A 23,650-nucleotide genomic window follows, 5' to 3' on the forward strand; every position below is an offset into this window, starting at 1 on the left:
GTGATATTAGGTGAGTTTATTAAGATTCGTGGTATGATCGCATGGCTAGACATGAGGACGTTGTGAAAAGCAAAGGACCCAATGACTAAATAGCACGGAAGACTAAAAGACAAACTAACTTGATTAATTTTGTAAAATTTTAATGTTTATGATATTTACTAGGTGAAAAGGGTCCATTGGAAATCATTAGTCATAAATAAGATCAACCACAATGAAATACAAGGAACACATGTTAAGGTTAGCACAAAAAATCACAAGAAACTAGGAAGAGGACTAGAATTCTAGAAGAGTTAGGACTCATGGGTATAAAAAAAAGAAATAAAAATAAAAATCGATAATCCTATGTTGTACGAGTTGACACAGATTAAAGGACTTGGATAATACTAGCTTGACGAGAAAAGATATAAAGAAAAAATTAAAAATTAAAAAAAAAAAAGTTGACGCTAAAAAGACAACTAAACTGGACATGTTGTAGTATATCGGTTATAACTTTTTATCTGTGACTTTGATTAGGACTAAACCATCTCCAAATTAAAGATAAAACACAGGCCTACAGATCCATAGTTTTCACGACACTTAACTCTTTCTAGAACTCCGGATATGACCAAAACAAGTTAACTCTTGTACAGTATACGGGAATAAAAATCCAGGTGACTCAAAAATTTAAAAAAAAAATCAATGACTCGACTCTAATAAAAAAAAAGGGTTTGATAAGAGAAAAAAAATAATTGAAAAAATTCAATAAAAAAATGCACATGTAAGCATATCGTCACGCATGATGCAATCAAGTTCGCAACCTAAAGTCGAGTTCTATGTTCGACTATGGTATAGCTTTTGGGTGTCAAAGGGGTACCATGGTTAAGAGTTTGGACGCGTTAGCAAGGAAGGCTCCCTTGAGGGTGCATGCTAACGGGCGGGCTCACTCATCTTAATTAAATACCGATCACTCAAATCGATAAATAACTAAGAATCCTCCCTAGTGGAGTCGCCAAATTGTAGGCGTCGTTCGATGTGCGCCTACGTTAAAGCATGTGTGAATATGCTTGGAACTCTTAGAAAGTGGGAAATGACGTATACGATTAGGGACAAGGAAAGTAGGGAGCCGCCAACAAGTTTTTAAGGAACTTGTAAACCGTTCACAGATCATAAAAGGCAACCACGATAAGGGACAACGATAGGCAACAACGATAGGCAACAACGATTGACCCGTGAAGGTTACACCTCATTCATAATCCATGAGATTACTAACTCCATATGGTTTGGAACCACAAAAGTAGGATCCAGGATGATGGTACGAAGTGAGTCATGGAGTCACATTCGCCCGTATTGGCCTCTACTCGATTCTTATAGTGAAAAGTATTCCAGCGATCTCAAAGGCATACGAATAGAGATTCAATTCGCTCCAAACTATCATTATGCTAAATTGGTTGAATATTAATGCAACATATAATTCTAAAATATTTGTGGTCACTTGATTAAATAAGAAGATTAAAAAGGAACCTAAACCGGTCGTCCAAATTATCTTTTTAGGCGTGATTTTCAATTACATATTCCCTTTAACATGCAATATGGTGATCAATAAATAATAATAGAATAAACATTAATATTGGAAGAAATATAACAATAATAGCGTTAATCAAATCGAACAATAAAATAACCTAATCATGATACTAGCAATATAAAAATAAAATAAGAGTAATTAAATTAATTAATTACTCACATAACGCGCGTTCCTTTAAATTGCTACATCATGAATAAACTGTTAGTAACTTCAACAAAAAAAAATATATAAAGAAAATGAAAATTAAATTAAATAAATATAGGTTTGATTTGGTCCAAACCCACAGTTATTTATACCTTTCACGCCTTGGTTTAAGGACGGAACCTCGGGTCAAGTATGGACTCCTTGGAGTGCTTAGGGGAAGTATTTTGAGAGAATAGGGTGGCTAGTGTTTAGGCTAAAGAGGGAGAAGAGAATGATTTTGTGATCAACCTTGTTGATGATTGAAAAATGGGAGATGTGACCTCTATTTATAGAGAAAAAAGAAGGGTCGAAGAAAACAAGATAACATCCGAATTAAATCGGAATAAAACTCGATATACTGTAGTTTTTGCGGTTTGTGTTTTTATCATATCTTTTGATCCAGAAATTGGAATAAGATAAATAATATGTCGTCGAAAAGCTCTTGAAATATAATTTTTAAGACAATTGAAATCAGATTAAAATATTATGTAGAATAAAAAATATGGCCGAAATAGTGAGACAGTGTCAGCTTTGGATAGAGTTTGATATTTAATTCTTATCTTTTCCGTTATAGCTCGGAATTGATATTATAATATATCATTGGAAAGATAATTTCAAAGGCTATCCAACCATATAAAATTTGGATAAAACTGTGAGGTACAAAAATATTATCTGCCTATCTTTGAACGTCACTTAATTCGGATAGAAATAGGATTTTCAAAAAGAAAAGTTTTATTCAATTTCAAACTCTTTAATCTTATCTTTTCAAAAAGCATAATTAAGATCTTTTAAAAACTTATAGAATTTTTTAATTAATCCTAATTGGTTTAGGAATGGGATTAAATAATTTGGATCCTCCACATATCATTGGGTCGTAGGTAAGGTGGGCTTAGGTTCGGTTTGGGCTGAGTTTAATATTTTGGTCATAACTTATTTGTTATGACTCGGATTTGGGCTTATAATATATCGTTGGAAAGCTCTTTTCAATACCCATCCAATTATTAAATCATTGGACCCTGATTATGGACCAAAATAAACTGGATTAAATATTTTTATAAGAAGGACATGAAATGAATGATTTTAAAGGACACGAAATGAATTATTTTGGGTTTAAAGGCACGAAAAGAGGAAAATAAGTTATGGTTTGGGGAAATGGGCTAGGAATTGGGTTGTTTTATGGAAGGTATTGGGATTGAATATGGATTTAAGAACTCCGAGATTAAATACTCAACCCGACCAATAATGGCGGTGAATGGTTGTTCATCATCGGGTTTGGTTTTGGGGAGACATTTTTAGGTGTCTACAGTACCCTGCATGGTCGGGCCACCTCAGGAAAATCCTCCTATTATTGTGAAGACTGGATCCTCATCGGTTTTGGAACTACCAGCAAGCTGGGGGTCTTTTTGCTAGATTGCCCCGAATTCGCCTTGGAAGTCACTTTGGACTTCACATAGGAATTCAGCGCTCCTTTGTCATCCAGACGGTCAAGCGTCCGCTTGAGGCTGTAGCAGTCGTTTGTGTCATGGCCGACATCCTCATGGTAATGGCAATGTTTGTTTTTGTTCCGATTTTCAGCGGAGCCTTTCATAAGAGTCGGCTTCTCCATAGTCAGCCGATCCTTTATCTCCATGTGGATGGAATAGCTGTCCTTTTGGAATTCGTACCTTGGAACGTACGGCTTCAACTCTTTCTTTTTCTTCTGGGTCGGCTGGTCGGAGTTATCAACCGCCTAAATCTCTTTTTTCTTTTTGCTCTCTTCTGGTTTTAGAGACGGCTGAGCAGGCCGACTTTCCTTCTGCTGGTCAGACTTCTTTGAGTCCGACTGCTTATTTGAGGAGCAGAGCTCGGTCGCCTGTATGTAGGCTTCCGCCTCCATCAGGGCTCCTTGGAGGGTGAAAATTTTCTTGCGGACGAGTTCGAACTTGAAAGTCGGCCTGTCCTTCAAACCTTTGTAAAAGTCTGTTTAAGCCACTTTGTCATACAATCCTTGGATCTGGATTCTCATCAAAATGAACCGCTTGACGTATAATCGCAGCCCTTCTCTATCTCCTTGCTGCACATGGCCTAGCTTAAGGCTCGTTTTCTTTGCAGGGATGTTCATAGAGAAGTTAGAAGCAAACAAGAATACAACCGTCTTGAAGATATTAATGCAACCAGCCGGTAGGTTACCGAACCACTGTTGGGCTATGCCCTTCAGGGTGGCTGGAAAGCACCAACACCAGGCGGCATCATCCAACCCCTGTAAGTACATGAGGTGGGTGTATGCCAGAAGGTGGTCTTCTAGGTTGGCGGTACCATCATAGGTCCCAACCAACACATTTTTAACCTTGGCCGGCTGTTCGGCCTCGGCTATTTCCCGTGAAAACGCTGAGGGTTGTTACCGAAGGTTTTTTTACCGAAGGTTTTGTTATCGAAGCTGTCAGTCCATAGGCTGGTAGTTATATGCCGCCTGGCCTCCAAAGAAGGCAGGCTAGATGTAGGGCAAAGCAGGCGACCTATATAATGGTTGTTCCATATACTACGTCGAGTTGATTACATGGGGTCCCCACTGGACGAGGGAGCCGTTTGACGAGGTCCCACGTACAGATTGAGAATTCCTCACAAAGGTATTCTGAAAGCTATCATGATAAGTCGACGTGGATGCCGACTCTGACATATGCTGGGTCTTCTTCTCCTCGATGTACTGTCGAGCATCAAAGAATGATTTCTTGCTACCATCCGGTTGTACATGCCGGATGGCTTTTCTGGCCACCGTTTCTGGGAAACAAATTCTTGAGAGGTAGATCTGGGGTCGAGCCTTGTCCTTTGGAGCAAGGTGAGGAGTCAGCTGACGGTACCTAGCTAATCGACTTCTGCTTTCCAAGCTGAGCTGGTTTCTTGGCCGACTGTTCCTTTCTCGGAGCACTCGATCGCTTGGTGATCAAATCTTTAATTTCACCCTTGAAGCTACTCATGAATTTTGTGAGCTCATCTCGGGTGACTGGAGCTAATCCTACCGCCTGAGATGGATCAGTCGGCTGCCCTGAGGGCTTATTTGACTGTCCAAGGGGCCTGCTTGGACCCGCCTTGTTAGTGTTGTGCTCCCGCCTAACTTTATGACGAATGCGCTTAGAGATCAGGGACCCATCCTGGGCCACATAGGTTTCGATGTCTCCATCGTCACTAGAATCATGATCCGACTGGACCAACACCTCTTCCGGAGGCCGATTGGTCTCTAGAGGCGGCACAGGTTGATCTTGTGAAGCCATCTTAGAGGTACTCTCCCCATAGATGGTGCCAAATGTTTCAGGTGTTTTTATGTCCCTTGGGAGAGTTCCAACTCGAAGACTGGATTCGACAAGGGCGCTTGTACCTGCAAAACAAACGGAGCTCCGAATGGTCGGAGGTCTGCCTCCGAAGATTAAGTTAGTACGGAATCGGAGTAAAACGTGCGGAAAGTAAGTTATCTGCCCGGATTCCAAGCTTTGTTTTAGAGAGTAATAAATGCCTTCATGATTAAGACTTAAAGTTCCAGGTGTGAAAGTTTCAAAGTTCAAGGTGCCCCAATAATTGGGGGAATCTCCCTATTAATAGGGTCCTAGGAAAATGTGCCCTACCCTAGGGTTTGATGACCTAGGGAATAGGGCAGCGCCGTTTTGCGGCGCCCCTTGGGATTTGGGCCTTGAAGGCTGCCATTCCCAGGGGGCATATCTGAGTGACACGTGTCGTCCATTTGGGCGCCTCTCAGAATGACATGTGTCTCTCTCTCTCACTGGTCCACTTGGTGGTATTAAATACCCCAAATCAACAGTCAACACTTGAGCATCATAAAACCCGAGTAAAAGCCATGGAGAGCTTTGGATACCACCTCTCTTTTGAGAACAAATAAAAACAAACAAATAAAAGAGGAAAAGCACTATAAACTAAGAAAATGCAAGAGAGAAGGAGAAAACAACTAAGAATGAACTAACTAAAGAAATTAAGGCTAAAACTAGAGAAAACAACATAAAAATAGCTATAAAAACAACTAAGAATTATCCAAAATGAAGTCAAATAAGTGCCATAAATGACACTCATCCATTCGCCGGCACTGAGGGAACGTTGGGCACCAGTAGCTGGCACGGGGAAGGGGAAGAGTGGCTGACGAGGAAAGGTGAGGGTGGCACTGGTTTGGATTTTTTAAAAAAAAAATTCTTCTTTTTAATAAATTAAATCATTAATTAATTAGATGATGGGCCTTACTTAACGGAACCCTAACAATTTTTGTTAAGTGGTACCAAAATCTATATTTTGTAACTTGGATAGGAACCAAAATAAAATAAAATTTTAGATGGGTACCAAAAGTCATTTAAGGTACCAAATGTCAAAATATCCTTAAAATAATGAACATGTAGTACTTATAAAATGAACATTTAGTACATTATTATGTAGGAAAATTTCCCAGAATAATCCCACCTTTGGGGTGTCCACCTAAAATAATCCACCTTTGGATTATTTTTAAATAATCCGACCTTTATACTCAATCCGCTCAAAATGGACCCAACCGGTCATTTAACTTGTTATACCAAGTTACTTGACACATGGCGGCTTGTGATTGGTCAAATAAAAAAAGTTAAATCAAAAAATTTAAAAGTAAAAAAAAAATGAAAAAAAAACACCAAGCCTGCAGCCCCTGTCGCCACCGCTGGGAGGTTGTTGCGCCGACAACCACTTATCTTCCGCCATCCCATTTTCGGCCTCCTCCTGTTCCCCACCACGTTTTCCGGCATCTTCCCCTTCCCATGTTCCTTTTCTGGCCCCTCCCCTTTCCCTCAGCCCAATTTTTGATTCAATCCCCTCCCACATGGATTTCAACCCAAACCCCTTCCCTCGTCCTATTCCGGCCCCTATCCCCTTCCAAAGAATCAATTTTGGCCATCAACATCAAATTCGGGCTTCACCATCAATTTCGGCATCACCATAGTTACCAGGAAATGTTTTGGCTTCACCGTCAGTTTAAAGACGACGGAAGGGGGTAAGGGGAGGAGCGGCGATCGACGCAGATCTGAGAGCGACGAAGGCTTTGGTCTGGGTCGATGGTGGTAGCGTAGAGGTGGATTGGGCTGGTGGTGTTTGTTTGAATTTTTAATCATTTATTAAAAGAATTACTTAATGTTAATTACTCTGATAATCATCTTTGAAAAAAATTTAAATTAAAACTTATTTTTTGACCAATCACGTAGTGGCACATTTAAATTAAACTTAATAAATAAATAAATAAATAAAAATAAAAACTTATTCAACCGATTGCAGGTTACTTGGGACCATTTTGAACGGATTGAGGATAAAGGTGGGATTATTTAAAAACAATGCAAATGTAGGATTATATTTAGCGGACGCCCCAATGGTAGGATTATTTCGGGCAATTTTTCCTATTATATATGATCATACAACTATTTATAATGAAGATAATTTAAACGATTTATTTTATCTAAATTTTTCGTTAATAATTATACTTCTTATATGTTGAAATTGAACTTATATGAATATAGATAATCATGCTCACTTTTAATCTACATGCTCATTCTAATATACTATGTGAGTATGTGTTCATATTTGTACATGTTCAACTTTACCCTTTTTTTTTTTTTGTAGAGAGGCACAAGAACGAGTGATGAGAATCAATTCATGGATTACCTAGAGCCTGGAGAGCAGCCCTAATCACTTAAGCTATTTACATATTCATATTTATTACCTTTTTTTTTGGAACGGTGCTTAGATGTATCACTAAATGTTCATATTTTTTACTAGATGCTTATTTTATAGGTCGTGGTTCAGCAATTCTATGATTATATGATAACAATGTATTTTATTTTATTTTTTTACGTATTCAGTTAATCACTTTTTGGCATTAATTGTTCATTTTTATTATTATTACTAAATGTTCATAATTTTTTTATGTGTTTAAATTTTTTACTAAATGTTCATTTAATAAGTCATAGTCCAGCTAAGAATTATTGGATGTCCACCATCTATCGACGTGCATAGCTTCAGTTTCTTTTGTGACCTAACAAACACTCATGACTTCAAAATTGATGTCATTTGTACGACACCAAATTGCCCAGATTGTAGCTGCAAAAATCTTTCTTGCCATGATGTAGCCTTTTTTCCCTTTTAGTAAGCAAGAGACCGTGTTTCGGATCCAGCAACCTCATTCCGTTGAGAGGTTGTAACTAAATGAATTTTACCCCTAAAAGTCTTGCGCTCCACTCTTTGATACACTGCACTCCCCTAATTGTACAATTTGTTATATACACCCGGATGTATCGTACACCCAACTAAATCAAGATTAGTCTTTACTCTTCATTTGATAATTAAATAAAAAACAATTATCTAATAAGAACATACTACTCATGTGTGAACGCTGAACAGTTCACTGGGGGGATGTATATAACAAGCTCTCGATTGATTGATATAGTTTCTACCTCCTCCCCACATAGCACACAATTCTTGAGCACACTCAAATCTCACGACCAGAGAGAAATACGTATTATACTCGAGAGTCTAACTTGGATATGATCTATCATGTCCCTTCTTTGCCTGGTTCTAGTGCCCTGGATACAAGTAGTTGAGAACAGTCTAAAGACTAATCATAGATATATAAAACATCACATGAAGACTAATGGAAATTTAATGCAGTTAGAACTTTAGTAAAAGAAATCTGATAAACATTTCATCACTTAAGCGTTACATCAAGGACGGTTTCTCAAAACTATTAACTATACAATGTAACCATAAGCCCTAAAGAAAGAACCACCCCCTAAGCTACAAAACCAACCTAAAAAAGGGTAGCTTCATTACTACATCAGAGCCAGAGCAAATATAATGTGCTCTGACAAGACAATAGCCAAAATAATTGGTGGCAAAACATAGGCTTTGCACGGTTAAAAAAATGCCACTATTTTCTCCTCTTCCCCTGCACAAATAATTTAAAGCACATCAGCTCACAGTCGGTAAGTATCCTCTGAAAACTGATAAATCAAAAAGGCCATGTCTTAATTATAGAAACATACAGCCGCAGCAGCATAATCATCCATTGTTAGCTGTTTCCTTTTCTTCAAGGAAGATGTGGGGCTTTCAGCTTGCTGACGAGCTGTACCTCGTTTAGAGGGTGTAGCAGTCTGCAAGAGTAAAGAACAAATGACATTAAATAAAGATCAAAATATGTAATCAAGCAAATAAAGGGTGGAAAGCAGGATAAGCAGTCAGCAGAGAAGATTCAACAATTAGAACTCAACGAACCTTCGCAAGCTTTTTCTCTTTACGTGCTTGCCTCTCCCTCTCATCATACTCCTGGTTCTCTCTCTCAACCAGACGAATTAGGGTGTCGCATCTCCTAGCAAGTTCTTGAGTGGTGCGGGATTTAACAAACCAATCAAACCGGAACAATGGAGATGTTCGGAAAGCAGCCTTCAATTCATCCCAATTCCCATATCCGAGTTTGTGAACCATGCAAATCTATCCAGATTTTCAATGATGTCAGGTGGGCATGAAATGTATAAAAACCTCATGGCACGAAAACAAAGAAAAAGAGAATTTTTACCATGAAGCGATCACATTCTTCATTGTACAGCTTCCCTTTGTTCTGACCATACTGGATCTTCAGTTCCAACCATGGATTCTTGTAGCGATCCAGCTTCTTCCCAATTGCTTTCATAATCTCATCTTTCCTGGATATTCTAGCTTCCCCCCGTTCAATATTCTTAATGATCCTGTCATAATCTAATAAATGGAACCAAATCAGCACAGAAGAGTTATGCTGTTAATACATACTTCCTCCGTTTTCTTTTAGATGCAACACACCCTTTAGCGCGGTAATTAAGAAAGGTGGAGTTTGCATGATATAATAAACTTTAAAATAGTGTAATTTAGTGGATCATGTGCTTTAAATAAGGAAAATAATATAGTTTTTCCCTAAAATAACTTTCCTTTTATAGTGTGTTGCAAGTATTGTGACATTTCTTTTTTAGGAAAGTGTTGCAAGTAAAAGAAAATGGAGAAAGTATATATATAAATAAATAAATAAATAAATAAATAAATAAATAAATAAAGTGGAAAATCATTAGTCAATTCATCCAAGTCAAACCCAGGAAAGATGCAAAGATAAGGCTGACTAAATATCACAGAACAGCCTATATCTATGACCACAGCAGACACTTTAGATTTCACATAGAATTCAGCAGGAACTAGATGTTATAAGAAGATTAGAGAAGGTAGAAGTGGAATCACCATTTAACTCCTTATATCTCTCTTTGAAAACTTTAGCATATCTTTCAACTTCCTCGAATGTTTTCCCTTCCATCTCCGCAGCAATGCTTTTTATGTCAGTCCTACCATACTTCTCACAAGCCCTTATGAAAGTATTAAAATCTCTTCTAGCCCATGTAGAGAAGCCCTGCAGCAAACAAACCATTTAATAAATCATTGACTAATGATACAAAAAAGGCTTTCTGTGTTCTCATAAAATCTGGAAAGAGGGGGCTGTGAAATCAGGATTACCTCTTCCAACAAACGCTCCTTTTCTTCTTGTTCTTCAGCAGTCAGGGGGGGATCCGTCATTTCTGTAGTCAAAAACTTCATCAGCAACAGAAAATGAAACGGATTTGAACAGATTTAAACGCAGAAATAACATACCATCTGGCTCATCCACTTCTATGGAATCTTTTATCTGATTTTTTTGATGTGCTTGCTGAACAGATAGAACATAAGTTAATTCATGCTTAAATGCTTGATATATAAAAAGGAGTACATATAATAAGACAACCCACCATTTGATGGCGCACTTCCTTCTCATAGAGTTCATTAAGCCTCTGAGTGTTGAAAAACTGGAAGTCATGCCTAAAATTGAGTAGAAACATAAATAAGTTGACTATTGACTCCAACCACTAAAAAAATGACCAGGAGAAATTAGAAAATAAGATGCAAACAATTTAAGATAAGCCATACAACTGAGGCATGCGAGGTATACGAGGCTCCTTAGGCCTAGCAGGACCACTTTGGCGCATAGTTTGCTTAAAATATTCTGATTCTGAATAGCTGTACAAGCCACAGGAATGTGAAAAACAAGATTAGGCACAGGGAACAAATATCAAAAGCTGCTGTCAAAATGCAAATACGTACTTCCGCTTTCTCTCTCGTTTTGGTGGTTCAATCCAGTTATCACTCACGAGTTTCTTGAAGTCCACCTTGGTTTCATCCTTTAAGAGCAGTAAAAAAAAGGAACAGAATTAGCTTATAACCTCTAGCTCAAGTTGAAAGATTGAGCACAAGACACAAATAGTATTCCTACCTTCTCATCCTCAAAATCATATAGATCAGCCGCTGTGAAGAAGCAAAGGATACATAAATCAGTCCAGCTTGCTTAATAAACAAAAAAGATGCAGGCTATTCTTAAAATACCAGATTCAAGTAAACCACATACTGTCGTCCATCTTAAATTTAATGGCATCCTCTGTGAATTTTTTCATTTTTGCATCCAGCTCAGCAGTTGCCTCTTCTCCCTTCGCAATAATTCGGTCTATATCTTCATCTGTAATTGTGCTGTCCCCAGAGCTAAAAACCATTTCAGCACCAAATCTCACCATTTGGAGCAGCTCATCCTTGTTAACAGCTGCACAAATCCACAAGTATAAGTCAACAAGTCATTAAACACAAGAAATTATTATGTACCTCAATACAAAACATCTTACTTTTTTGCTCAGCTAGTCGTCCTTGTTGAATAACCAAAGCATCAAGCGCAAGTTTCTTATAAGCTCTTTCAATGACTTTTTCCTCAATGGTATACTGTTCACAAAATATCAAAGCAAGTTCATATCTTGATAATTATCAATGAAGAATGCTTAACCTAGATATAAGTACAGAAAATGAACAAACCTCTGTGCAAAAACGAAACACTTGAACCTCTTTCTTTTGACCAATCCTATGAGCTCTATCCTGTGCTTGCAAATCAACTTGTGGATTCCTGAAATGTGTTGCAAGTATCAACAAAGACGGCAAGCAAGTAAACTCACAACACCATCAACAAGCAAAAAAGAGGGGAAAGGTTTCATTGATTTACACAAGAGTTCTCACCAGTCACTGTCATACAGAATGACTATATCTGCGGTAGCAAGATTGATACCAAGACCTCCAGCCCGTGTTGAGAGTAAGAAAACGAACTTTTCACTTCCTGGCTTGTTAAAAGCTTCAATGGAAGCATCTCGATCATCTCCACCGGTATTACCATCAATCCGACAATATTGGTGTCCACGATACATGAGATAGTCTTCTAAAATGTCCAGTAGCCTTGTCATCTGATGTTGGTTGCCGAGCATAAACAGTTAGATGACATACCAAAATCTCAACAAAAATCATGGAATCATAGAGCAGGCAACAAAAGACTAGAAACAGTAATTTACAAAAGCAAAGACCTAGGTTTTAAAAAATATACCTGTGAAAATATTAAAACCCTAGAGCCACGCTCCTTCAGCTTTGGAAGCAACTTATCAAGCAATACCATTTTGCCTGCAATAAATAGAATATGAAGATTCATCAGTCAACAATGCCACATAAAAGGAGCAAATCACAGTATCATTATTCACTGAGAATTACCAGCATTGGTAACCAAATGATCTCCTGTGGTGTATGGAGGACCAGGTTCGGCACCTTGGAATAAATATGGGTGATTACAGCATTTACGTAGCTGCATTGCAATGTTAAGAAGCCGTTTGCGCTCTCCACCAGCATTAACAACTTCAAGATCCTTCTGCAGCAATGCTCTGTAGTACTGTTTTTGCATTTGAGACATGCCCACTTTAAGAATCGTTTCCTTTTTTGGAGGTAAACCTTTCTCAACATCTGACTTCAGCCTCCGAAGAAGAAAGGGCCGGAGAACCTATAGAATGCAGAACTACATATGTTAGGCAACAGAAGTAAAGAGAAAATAAAATGATATACAGATACTCTTCTAACCTTTGACTTACCTTATGGAGTTGTTGAACGACCTCCTGCTGATCATTCTCCCCGGAAATCTGAAACCACTCGTCAAATGTTTCTGCGGAGCTAAAAATCTCTGGCAATAAGAAGTTGAGAAGTGACCACAATTCATGGAGATTGTTCTGCAGTTCAGAAGAATATTGCATAATATTAGTATTTAGACTACTTGGAACAAGGTGCATCAGGTCAAATTATCAACAAATAAGACATAGATAAGATCTCATTCACTGAACATCAAAAATAAAAGATTGCAAACAATATAAATATCAACAAAAAATTCACAAAAACAATTTTCAACCAACCAGTTAAATAAAAATTATTCAAATTTAGCAAAATTAAAAAATTAAGGGCTTATTTGGCATTGTTTTTTGTTTTCAGTTTTCTTTTTTTAAAAAACAAAAAACTAAAAAGCAAGAACCTAAAGGTGTTTTCAATTTTCTGTTGTCAGTTTTCAAAATTATCAAGATTTTAATAAGTTTGTCTAATTTTTGTATCATTTTATGACATACTTCCTCCGTTTCTTTTTAGTTGACACGTTTCTTTAGTCACGTTTGCCAATGCACTTATTCAATCATTAATATCTTTAAGGAAAAATTGATTCTAATAATCCCACCTTTGTTCGGTTCGCTGATAATAATCCCACCTTTAGATTATTATTTAATAATCCCACCTTTATAGGGGATCTTCTCCTGTTGGTCCCTAACCAGTTGATAACCGGTTTTTACAGGTTAATATGCCATGTGTCGTGTTTTAATTGGTTGAAAAATAAAACCTAAAAAAAAAACTGAAAAAATAAAAAACAAAACAGAAAAAATAAAAAACAAAACTGAAATAAAAAGAAAAAAAACCCACCAGCCACCTCCTCGGCTCCACCCACCTAACCTTACCTCAGCCCCACAAAAACCAGCCGGCTGCCACCCAAACCCCTGAAAATGGCCAGTCGGAACCCCCCATTACCGAAACCACCACAGCCACCACCGACCAAAATCAACCCCCCAAATCATCTCCTAACCCGAATCCCATCCCCCAAAACCACCACAGCCACCACCCTAAAGTCCCACCCAACCGCCGAAACCCCCTCTACTCGCCGACAATCCCCTAAACCGCCGTATACCACCGGAAATCCCTGAAACTCTTACCCAAATTCAACCTCAAGCCATCTCTTGAAATAAATTCATTGTTTTTTTTTTTTAAATTCCTTGAAATTAAGGGCTTCGACGGTTTTCATGGGTGAGGGTTGGAATCGAGCCAGTTTTTGTCAGGGAAAGGTGGGAACGAGGTTCAGGTGGTGGGGATGGGGGTTCAGCGGTGGAGGAGGGGCTGCCGGAGGTCGGGGTTAGGGACCTTAAGGTGTTCGTTGGGGCTGGCTTGGTTTTAAAAAAAAAAAATTAGGTTTTTTTTTACACCATTTTTTTACCAATAATTTAGTGACATGTGTCACTCAAATTTTTTAAAAAAAAAAGTTTACCCGTTGTTCAGGTTACCGGTCATGAGGGACCAATAGAAGAAGATCCGCTATAAAGGTGGGATTATTAAATAATAATCTAAAGGTGGGATTATTAACGACGAACCGGCTAAAGGTGGGATTATTAGAATCAATTTTTCCTATCTTTAATTATTGATAAGCAAAAACTATGAAAAGTTGATATTTTGAAAGTGTATAACGTGACAAATCTAACAAGATCCCACATGATTATATTTTTCATTACGTATAAAGCACAAAACACGGTCAAAGAGAGGTGTGTGAATAATGCTAAAGTCAAAACATGTCAACTAAATAAAAAAGGAGGTAGTATATCACATGAGTTCGAAAAACAAAAAACCAAAAGACAGAAAACCACGGCGATGCCATATGAACTCTAAGAAACTTGATTCTGTATTACAAAACCAGACACATAAGTGAGAGATCCACCAAATCATACACATAGTTAAGTATGTATTGGCTGTCTTTTTCTATCATAGCTAATGAGCCTCGAAATAACAAGTCTTAACACACAACAGGAGTAAAACCTAGTACAAAGATTCTGTAAAAAGTAAACCTTGCTTAAATAATACTCCCACCCTCCCTCCCTTTGTTTTTAACCCCATTGCAAAAATTTGCATCTAACTTAAAAATCTTAGACCATAAAATATTGTTAATCTATAAGAGATAATATAATCATGTGGGATCTTGTTGGATTTGTTTTGTTGTTTATTTGATTAATGTCAAGTTTTTATAATTTTTACACGTATGAAAATGGTAAAAATGTTTTAAGAGTTAAGACATGTTTTGGAGACCGTAAAAAGTCAAATGGGCCAGAATTATTATAAAACTTAATCAGATTTGAGTTTTTGGCCATAATTTTAAAAAAAAAAAAAAAAAAAATACCACATTTCTTATTAAAAAAAACCTACAATAACATCTTTACATAACTGAAATAAACTTGGAAAATGCAGCCTGTTTTATTGAAACAGAGGTATTCAATTTAAATTTCAAATGGACTGTCAGGGCAAACTTTATATTCTGTACTTCCAATTGGTCTCAACTCTCAACGGAACTTTATCATTTGACTCAAATCAAAGCTTAGGAACACTAGCAAACAGCACACAGAGTGCTTGAAATACAATATAAAGGGACACTGTCAACTTCACTCTTCACAACTATCACAATCTACATCATCTTAGATTTGCACAACACCCAAACAATGCAGAGACCCAAAAGATTACCTGAAGTGGAGTTCCAGTGATGAGTAAACGATAATTAGTACTAAAGAGTCTCATTGTTTTTGAAAGCAAAGAATTTTCATTTTTGATTCGATGTGCTTCATCAATGATAATATATCGCCAACTAAATCGGCGTAAAGTGGTCTTCTCTTTAATTGCCATTTCAAAACTAGTGACACAGACGTCAAACTTTCCAGCAACCAACAAATCCTCACGTATATGTCTCTGTGAATATAATCAAAAACACACAGCAGTAAATCATCAGTGAACATCAAATGTGACAAGAACAGCATAAAAAATCCATAAACAGAAAATCCAGGCTTACCCTTTCATCAGGATTTCCAAGAAATTTCACAGCACGCAAAATTGGACAAAATCGTTTTATTTCATTCATCCAGTTTCCAAGGGTTGATTTCGGAGCAACAACCATGTGAGGCCCAGTAATTCCTCTGAATTCATGAAGATAGCCCAACAAGGAGATAGTTTGTAAGGTTTTACCAAGACCCTATTATTAGGAAGAAGACATACAGACAGCAAATTAATCATAGCAGCAATATAACTCTCAGAATAATAAAGCTAATTGAAATAAAAGAGAAAACAATGCTACACAAATTCAAACATTAAGGGGGTACAAGTTTATTGCTTACCATTTCATCAGCAAGGATTCCATTTATACCATTTTCATACAGACGGATGAGCCAATTCAATCCAGCAAGCTGGTAGTCCCTCATCTTCCCTTGAATACCTGAAAAAGGAAGAAAAAAAAAAAACAAAATCAGGATAAATAAATGAGTACAAAATGTGCATACATACATGAAGAAAGGGTTCAAGTGAGAACAGCTTGCTTATATGAGGAAAAAAAAAGTCATATGCAAGCACATACAGTTATTCCTATACCAAACTCCTGCCATTACATACTCCATATGTTGTTTTGAAAAAGTGATTTGCAAAATTGTAAACATATAATGAAACAAAAGGCTAAAACTATAACAATCTCCATATGTTATAATATTAGTGAATTCCCATTCAACATATCTCTTGTTTAGGCTAAAACTAAAACAAATAAATAGTTTCTTAACCAAAAGATGCTCCAATGAAAAAACTAAATCAGATGCTACAAGAGAAAACTGAATAGGCATTCACTATAAACAACTCCATAGGTTTAATACATGAACCTTGCCACAAAGCACTTAAAATGGAAGTTCCCGGTGAAGCCAAGTTACATTAAATCTTAAGAGTTAAGTAATTGACCAAGGAGAGCAGAACTCACATGAAGGCTGAGTGACCAGCCTTGTATTGGAAGGTCCAGTTTCTTCCTCCTTAAGATACTCCTCATCTTCCTCTTCTTCAGTAACTTTAGATGCATGGCGACCCCTAAAATTAGCATACAAAAACACGTAAAGAGGCAGATTGATAAAATTAGAAAATCCCATACACCACATAAAAAGGGGAAAAAAAAAATTAAACAAATGCTGCTCAAAACTCAAATTAAGGTGACGTAATCACAGTACAATATGGACTTCAAATCAAGCAAGTAAACACTTTCCTAATTGCCGTTACCCATCAAGGTTCTGTACAAGAAGGAGCAATTCACTTATTCCCCTATCCTAAATTGACCAAATAACAAAGATAATGTTGAGGAGCACAGTTACCCTTTTCGTTTATGCACACTTACCTTTTAGCTCATAGTAAGAATATTTCTACCGTTATTGCTCAGAAACTCACATAAAGGTAACAACCACTTTCATTATGTATGCAATGAAATGCTCATGACAAATCAAGCAACATTTGCCTTTACCCTTCCATGTCAGTACTTCAAGAAACACTCTATATGGATCTATATTGGGTAATTTATCAATTCCCTTTGCCCAAATGATAATGCAAATCTTGAGGAGCACAAGTACCCTTCCGTTGAAACAGACTTACCTTTTACTTTATTGAGCATGCATTTCCCATTTATGCCCAGAAACTCATTAAGGTGACCTAAACAAAGTATAATATGGACTCTAAAATTCGCATAAGAAACTAAGCCATTGTCTTTACCCTTCCAAGTTCAATACTTGATGCAATAGGAAGCACTGTTTAGGGGCAATTCACCCAAAATTTAATAAATAAAGTAAGCAAATTATGAGCACAATTACCTGTTTTTAAGCATAATTACCTTATAGGTAACTTGATAAGCATAGTTCTCCCATTTACCGCCCTATACTATATGACCACCATTTTCTAAGTAAGCAACCCTCCACGACATTATAAATCACCTCCACAAGATTATAAACCACATTGGATTCGCCCGGTATTTTTCAATATTTTTACCAGATTATGTATCAACACGAAGAGGATCATACATTTCTATATACTCATAATCCACTCATGATTATCTCCACATACTCAAAAAGGCAAGCAACTTAACCATATATCGAAACAGCGACAAAATAATGTATACAAGGCATACAATAAATAACCATAGCGTCCCTTCTACATAATTTTGGACCCAATTATATACACAACAGCGAAAAATTAGGTGTACTAGGCGTACAATGAATAAGATTAACCATACCTTCCCTTAACCTTCTGGGAGGCAGAATGTTCACCCTTGGCAAAATGGGCAAATATCTCCGTTTGCTGTAGAAGATACTTCAACCGCCCCTTGCCTTTGTTATTCTACCAACAAGATCATAAAAATAAAAGTGATTACTTAATAACAATAAATATGACCAAAGCTGGAAAATACGACACAATTAGTAGAAATCAAACGCACCATATCAGCATCAACAGCAGCATTCTGTTTGTCCAAAATTTCCTGGATCTTCTGCTTCTTTAACTTCTGCATTTCTTTCAACCTCGCCCTTTCGCGCTTCGAAAGTTCGGTATTACCAGCGTTTACATCCTACCACATTTATTCAAGCCACCAAAAATCGAAACATGTAAGAAAACCAAGAATACACGCACGAAATAATCAACAAAAATACCATCACACAACACAACATGAAGTAACACAAACAAAAAATCATAAAAAAAAACCTAAATTTGAAATTCATACTTAACCCTAAATAACACAAAAACAAAAACAAATGTGATAGATCTAAAAAAACAAATTGAAAACCCTGGAAATGACAAGAGAGAAAAAAGAAACCTCAAATTCCTCATCGTCGGCGGCGGGAACGTCATCCTCGGGTTCATCTTCGTCGGAATCGACGGGTCTGGCAACAGCCTCGAGCTCTTCATCGTCATCTTCATCGATCTGGTCGTTAACTTGTTCTTCTTCCGACGAATTGGAAGCATCGTAAGAGGAAGAGCGCTGTTTGGAGGGTTTCGCCATTGAAGAAAGGCTCGGTACTTTTTGACTGCTCCGAGACCGAGGGTTTTGAATTGGAAGAGCGAATTAGGGAAAGCGAGAAAGAAACAAGTAGACCTGCTAAACAAGTACTAGTATGAGTTTTTTTTTTTTTTTTTTTTTTTTTTGTGGTTTATAAAATGACAAAAATGATGAGTGAGAAAAGAGTAGGAATATTTTAGGACTTATTTATTTACGTAGTATTTTTATTGTATTGAAAATAAAGAAACGTAGACAGTGAAAAAATTCCCGCCATTTATCCGTGAAAACATGTCTTCCCGCCTTGTGGATTGATGGGGGATGATATACCGCTACCCGGTATAGGCTACCCTGTCCAATATCAAGTGACGTCAGATTTTTTTTTTTTTTGGTATCTTTTATTTAGAATAAGTAACAGTACTTAATGACTTAATAACAGTATTTGATAAATTAATAACAGTACCTTAATTTAAAATAACAGTTTTTAATAATACACTGATTTTTACTATAATTCGATCTGATAATTACTTTAAATGACTTTTAACGGTACTAGTTATCACAACTCTACTACTTATACATCAAAATAAATTATTTTAACAGTTTAAAAGCCCACCATGCTTCGCAATAATAGTTATTTAACTAGAGAGTTTTGACCAATACCTGAACTTAGTCGACAATGGAACCTCCGGCGTTATGAGCTTCCGGCTTTATCAAGGTAGCTAACCCCAACCTTGTCTTCCTTAGATCAGGCTCAGCACAGATCTGATTCGTTTCCTACCTTAGACTGTAATCTCTAATTAGACAATCCTTATTGTGTTTATGATGGAACTAAATAGACAGATAACTCATTTGATATATAAGGTTCAAGGGGATAACGTTCCCTTCTTGAACGAAACTTTATTTAATTTGAAAAGATTACAACACTCATATATTACAACAAACACACAAACTGAAAGCTTAAATAGACATAAGCTGAACTAGAGTTCTCTGTACTTTAAGAGAGATGGAGAACCAATCTGTCTCTTAAGGTGAGTATTTTTCTCTAAAGGACTCTCTAATGCTTTCAGAGCAATTCTCTAGCTAACTCTTCCAACTCTGCCTTCACTTCTTGACCTAAGTCCCTTTATATAGGGAAGCAAACTTACATAGGATCCTTATCCTGACTCAGCAAACAATTCTACACCATTGCTTTTTTACAAAGATACTTTAAGACAGAAACAATTAATAAAACGTGGCTACAGTAAAGATGCCTTGAATTATTGCTGGTGTGGGCTCATGCATTCATAATTTCATCCATCATCATTTCTTGTAGGCCTCCCTCACTATCTTTACTGTCTTCGTAAATAGGATTCTCTCTGCACAGGTCTGCGACACATTTGGCTGCATACTCTTTGTAGACACCTAAAAATGTCTCCCCAAAACCAAACCCGATGATGAACAACCTTTCACCGCCACTATTGGTCGGGTTCAGTATTTAATCCCGAGAGTGCTTAAAAAATCGTATTTGATTAAATTCATATTTTTGAACAGTCCATGGATTAGTCTTGATGTTTGGTAAAAGCATAGTTTTAATTTCAGCCCAAATTTATTATTTAATTTTTAGCTCAAACCTTTTATTTATTTTATTTTATTATTTTCTTATTTTAGCCCAAATAATAATAAGTCGAAAAAGGCCCGAAATTATCAATCGGCACTTAAAATGCCGAATGAAATTAGGGTTAAAAATGTGTTTAGACGGAAAAGCGGGCTGGGAATTCCCGCGCCACGGCTGGTACCCACCGTGTCACGGGAATCATTCCCGTCTGGCGGGAATCGTTACAAGAGAATGAAGGCTTCACCGCTTACCTGAACAGGTGGAGGGAAACAACTTCACTCTTGGTAGATCCCCCCAAAGAAAGAGAGATGGTTCGCCTCTTTATTCAAAATCTGACTCATAAATATAGGGAACATCTCAAATTTCTTCCACTGAACACTTTCGAAGCTGTATACGACATCGGCATCAATATCGAGGATGAGCTAATAAAGATTGTTGGTAGTAACAATAATAACACTTGGAAAAACAAGAAGAACGACCATCCTTCTTCTTCGTCTTCTAAGCACGAAAATACTACCAACAATATAAGCCAAGTTGATCTCAATGAAGTGTTAGCTCTTGATACTCCATTGCCCAAGAAGAAAAGAACTTACACTCCTTTAGGAATGACTTATGATGCGACCTTTGATCGCCTTTACAGTCAAGGCTTGATCACACCTATTGGGCCATTTCCAGAGCCAAATGGAATCCCAATGCCCATTGCAAGTACCATCAAGGAAGGGGCCACACTACGGAGCAATGTTGGAATTTGAAGGACGTCATTCAAGACTTGGTGGATGCAAACAAACTTCCTGTCCCTCCAGGCGGCAAAAAGTAATGAACACAAGGCGCACAGCAGATCCTTCGTGCAAGATTTCATGATTTCTTTCTTTATCATTCATCTCCATTCCCCATTCATGTCTAGCATAGGTTTTCCATTTTGAATTTTTATATGTTTCATGTGTTTCGTTCACCTTTTCCATTAATAAAATGAGCAATTTTCCTTTACATCTCGATCATAGAATTTTTCATTCATTCATTCATTCTCAATAAAAAAATCAATTACCGAACTAAACCCAAGGTACACCAATTACTTGAGGCACCTTTGCAACCATGTCATTCCCTGATAACCGTTCAATCACATTCCATTTCTTCATCAACCATTTTGAGCCTCGTCTAACGTTTGGCCTTCATTTCTTCAACCCACATTCACTTAACCCTAGGATTGGAAGATGTGTAATTGTATAACATTCAAAAAGCATGTAACAAAAAAAAAGCAGCAAAGCAACAATAAAACAATGTCTAAAGGCAAGTGTTCCAATGTCTTTGATATGAACACGTCTCAAATTGCGTCTCTCATCGAGTGTTTGGTACCGTGGTTGAGAAACATGAATGCTAAGTGAGTGATGGACCGCATGATCTGAGATTGTCTACATTGATTCAAAAGAATAAAAAAAAACAAAAAAGAAATTCAAAACAAAAAAAAAGTTGAAAATAAACTTGCAAAGTCCAAATTTTCAAATACACAATTACACATCTTGGGGGCTTCTCTCGAATCTTGAGCCTTTTACCCCGTTCTTCCTTAAACCACCAGCTTAACCACATTACAACCCTTGAAAGACCTCTTTGAGGTGTACATACACTTGTGCAAAGTTTGTTTAGAGCTACGTTCGGCCTGATTCCTAACGGATACGTAGGCAACCTCACATCGAGATGCGACCACATTCATATTCATATCCATGCATGATCGAGTCAAAGAATATCCAATGCTTACCCCTACCCATTTAGATCTAGACTTGGGGGCTTGAACCCACATCATTTAGCCTACTTAGCCTAAAGAGTCATCATCTTTGACTCTTCTCACATCTCTTTCCATCGCCATAACCCTTGCAACCAGCCTTAGTATCACATTCACACACTTCACTCACACATCCATATCCATATCATCCTTCCCTTTATGAACCCTTTATCATGAAATCTTATTTCCTTACCGCGCATGCTTCATCATCTTTCAAGATAACATTCATTAGAAGAAACGTTGTATACTTGTTTAGCTTCCTGACCTGAGCAATATTCATTGTTTCGTGCATCGCATAATGTGCTGAGAAACATTTATATATCAATGATTTTTAATCATACACAGCATATTGTGCTTTCCTCCTTGACCTAAGCAACGTTCATTATGCAATAATCACTTCATTTGTATACGTGCTTAGCTTCCAGACCTAAGTGACGTTCAAGATCGTTTCTTTACACCATAAATGATGCTTAGCTCCAAGACTTAAGTTCATTCATCTATCGTGTCACATGATGTAATTGTCCTTAGCCTCCTGGCTTAAGAACATGCATCATGCATACATTATTTTCAGGACAAGCAATTGGATCCATACAATTCATTTCGTCTTGCTCGAGGAGGAAGTTCAAAACTTCTTCCCTTTTTCATTATTTTATTTTGGGGAAGTTCAAAAACTTTTTCAAATTTTTTATCGAGGGAAGTTCGAAAATAAAATTTCATGTCTTTCTTTTTCGGGAGAAAGTCGGTACCCTCCATTCATGACAAAAATTGACGGAAAATTTTTGCTTTTGCATTTTCAGTTGTTTGTGTCTGCACACACACACACTCAAACATACACACACAATCACAAGTCATACTCATGTCATGACATGTCGTGTCAAGTCAAACTTGGTCAAGTCAGTTGGTCAAGTCAATCATAGTCTATACGAGTCCCCTGGAAAATTTTAATTTGTAGGTCTCAATTACATCCCACATCCGGGGACAAGCGGACCATTTACAACCCACGTCCGGGGACAAGCGGACCATTTACATCCCACGTCCGGGGACAAGCGGACCATTTACATCCCACGTCCGGGGACAAGCGGACCATTTACAACTAGCCCACGTCCGGGGACAAGCGGGCCATCTACAGCCCACGTTCGGGGACAAGCGGACCATCTACAGCCCACGTCCGGGGACAAGCGGACCATCTACATCCCACGTCCGGGGACAAGCGGACCATTTACAACCAACCCACGTCCGGGGACAAGCGGACCATCTACAGCCCACGTTCGGGGACAAGCGAACCAACTACAGCCCACGTTCGAGGACAAGCGGACCATCTACAGCCCACGTTCGGGGACAATCGAACCACCATCATTTCATGACGCAAGGTTCTCGATACACAGAGACTTGCAATCTCATCATATGTCGACTTTCCTCAAGCATGGAAAGTATTATCCGGTGGATTTCTTCAAGCATAGAAAACCGCCAAATTTCTTAGTCGGCTTTCCTCAAGCATGGAAAGCATTATCGGTGGATTTCTTC

At 37.6% G+C, this 23,650-nt stretch overlaps 1 protein-coding gene across 1 annotated transcript; it reads right to left on the reverse strand.

The window, feature by feature from the left end:
• Positions 1–8,387: 8,387 nt before the first annotated feature.
• Positions 8,388–19,007, reverse strand: LOC110715254 (ISWI chromatin-remodeling complex ATPase CHR17-like). Its single transcript, XM_021893819.1, has 25 exons — positions 18,576–19,007; positions 18,201–18,329; positions 18,000–18,103; positions 16,710–16,813; positions 16,087–16,184; positions 15,765–15,944; positions 15,443–15,664; positions 12,724–12,858; positions 12,353–12,635; positions 12,192–12,265; positions 11,834–12,054; positions 11,636–11,723; positions 11,452–11,545; positions 11,184–11,372; positions 11,052–11,083; positions 10,883–10,959; positions 10,709–10,798; positions 10,531–10,600; positions 10,397–10,451; positions 10,262–10,323; positions 9,992–10,157; positions 9,306–9,484; positions 9,005–9,220; positions 8,776–8,883; positions 8,388–8,678 (listed from the first exon to the last, which is right to left on the reverse strand). The coding sequence occupies exons 1-25, from the start codon at positions 18,759–18,761 to the stop codon at positions 8,661–8,663; spliced, it is 3,180 nt and encodes a 1,059-aa protein (XP_021749511.1). The 5' UTR covers positions 18,762–19,007; the 3' UTR covers positions 8,388–8,660.
• Positions 19,008–23,650: the final 4,643 nt, after the last annotated feature.

This window comes from Chenopodium quinoa, unplaced genomic scaffold, assembly GCF_001683475.1.
Source record: "Chenopodium quinoa cultivar QQ74 unplaced genomic scaffold, ASM168347v1, whole genome shotgun sequence".
In the NCBI taxonomy this organism is placed as follows: domain Eukaryota; kingdom Viridiplantae; phylum Streptophyta; class Magnoliopsida; order Caryophyllales; family Amaranthaceae; genus Chenopodium; species Chenopodium quinoa.

Bases quoted from the DNA above. Each gene is read 5' to 3' on its own strand.
- LOC110715254 (XM_021893819.1), bottom strand. From the start codon at position 18,761: ATGGCGAAACCCTCCAAACAGCGCTCTTCCTCTTACGATGCTTCCAAT. The intron at 16,814-17,999 runs GTATGGTTAATC...TGCTAATTTTAG, and splicing joins TCCCAGAAGGTTAAGGGAAG to GGGTCGCCATGCATCTAAAG. The intron at 11,546-11,635 runs GTTTGTTCATTT...TTTTGTGAACAG, and splicing joins TGTTTCGTTTTTGCACAGAG to TATACCATTGAGGAAAAAGT.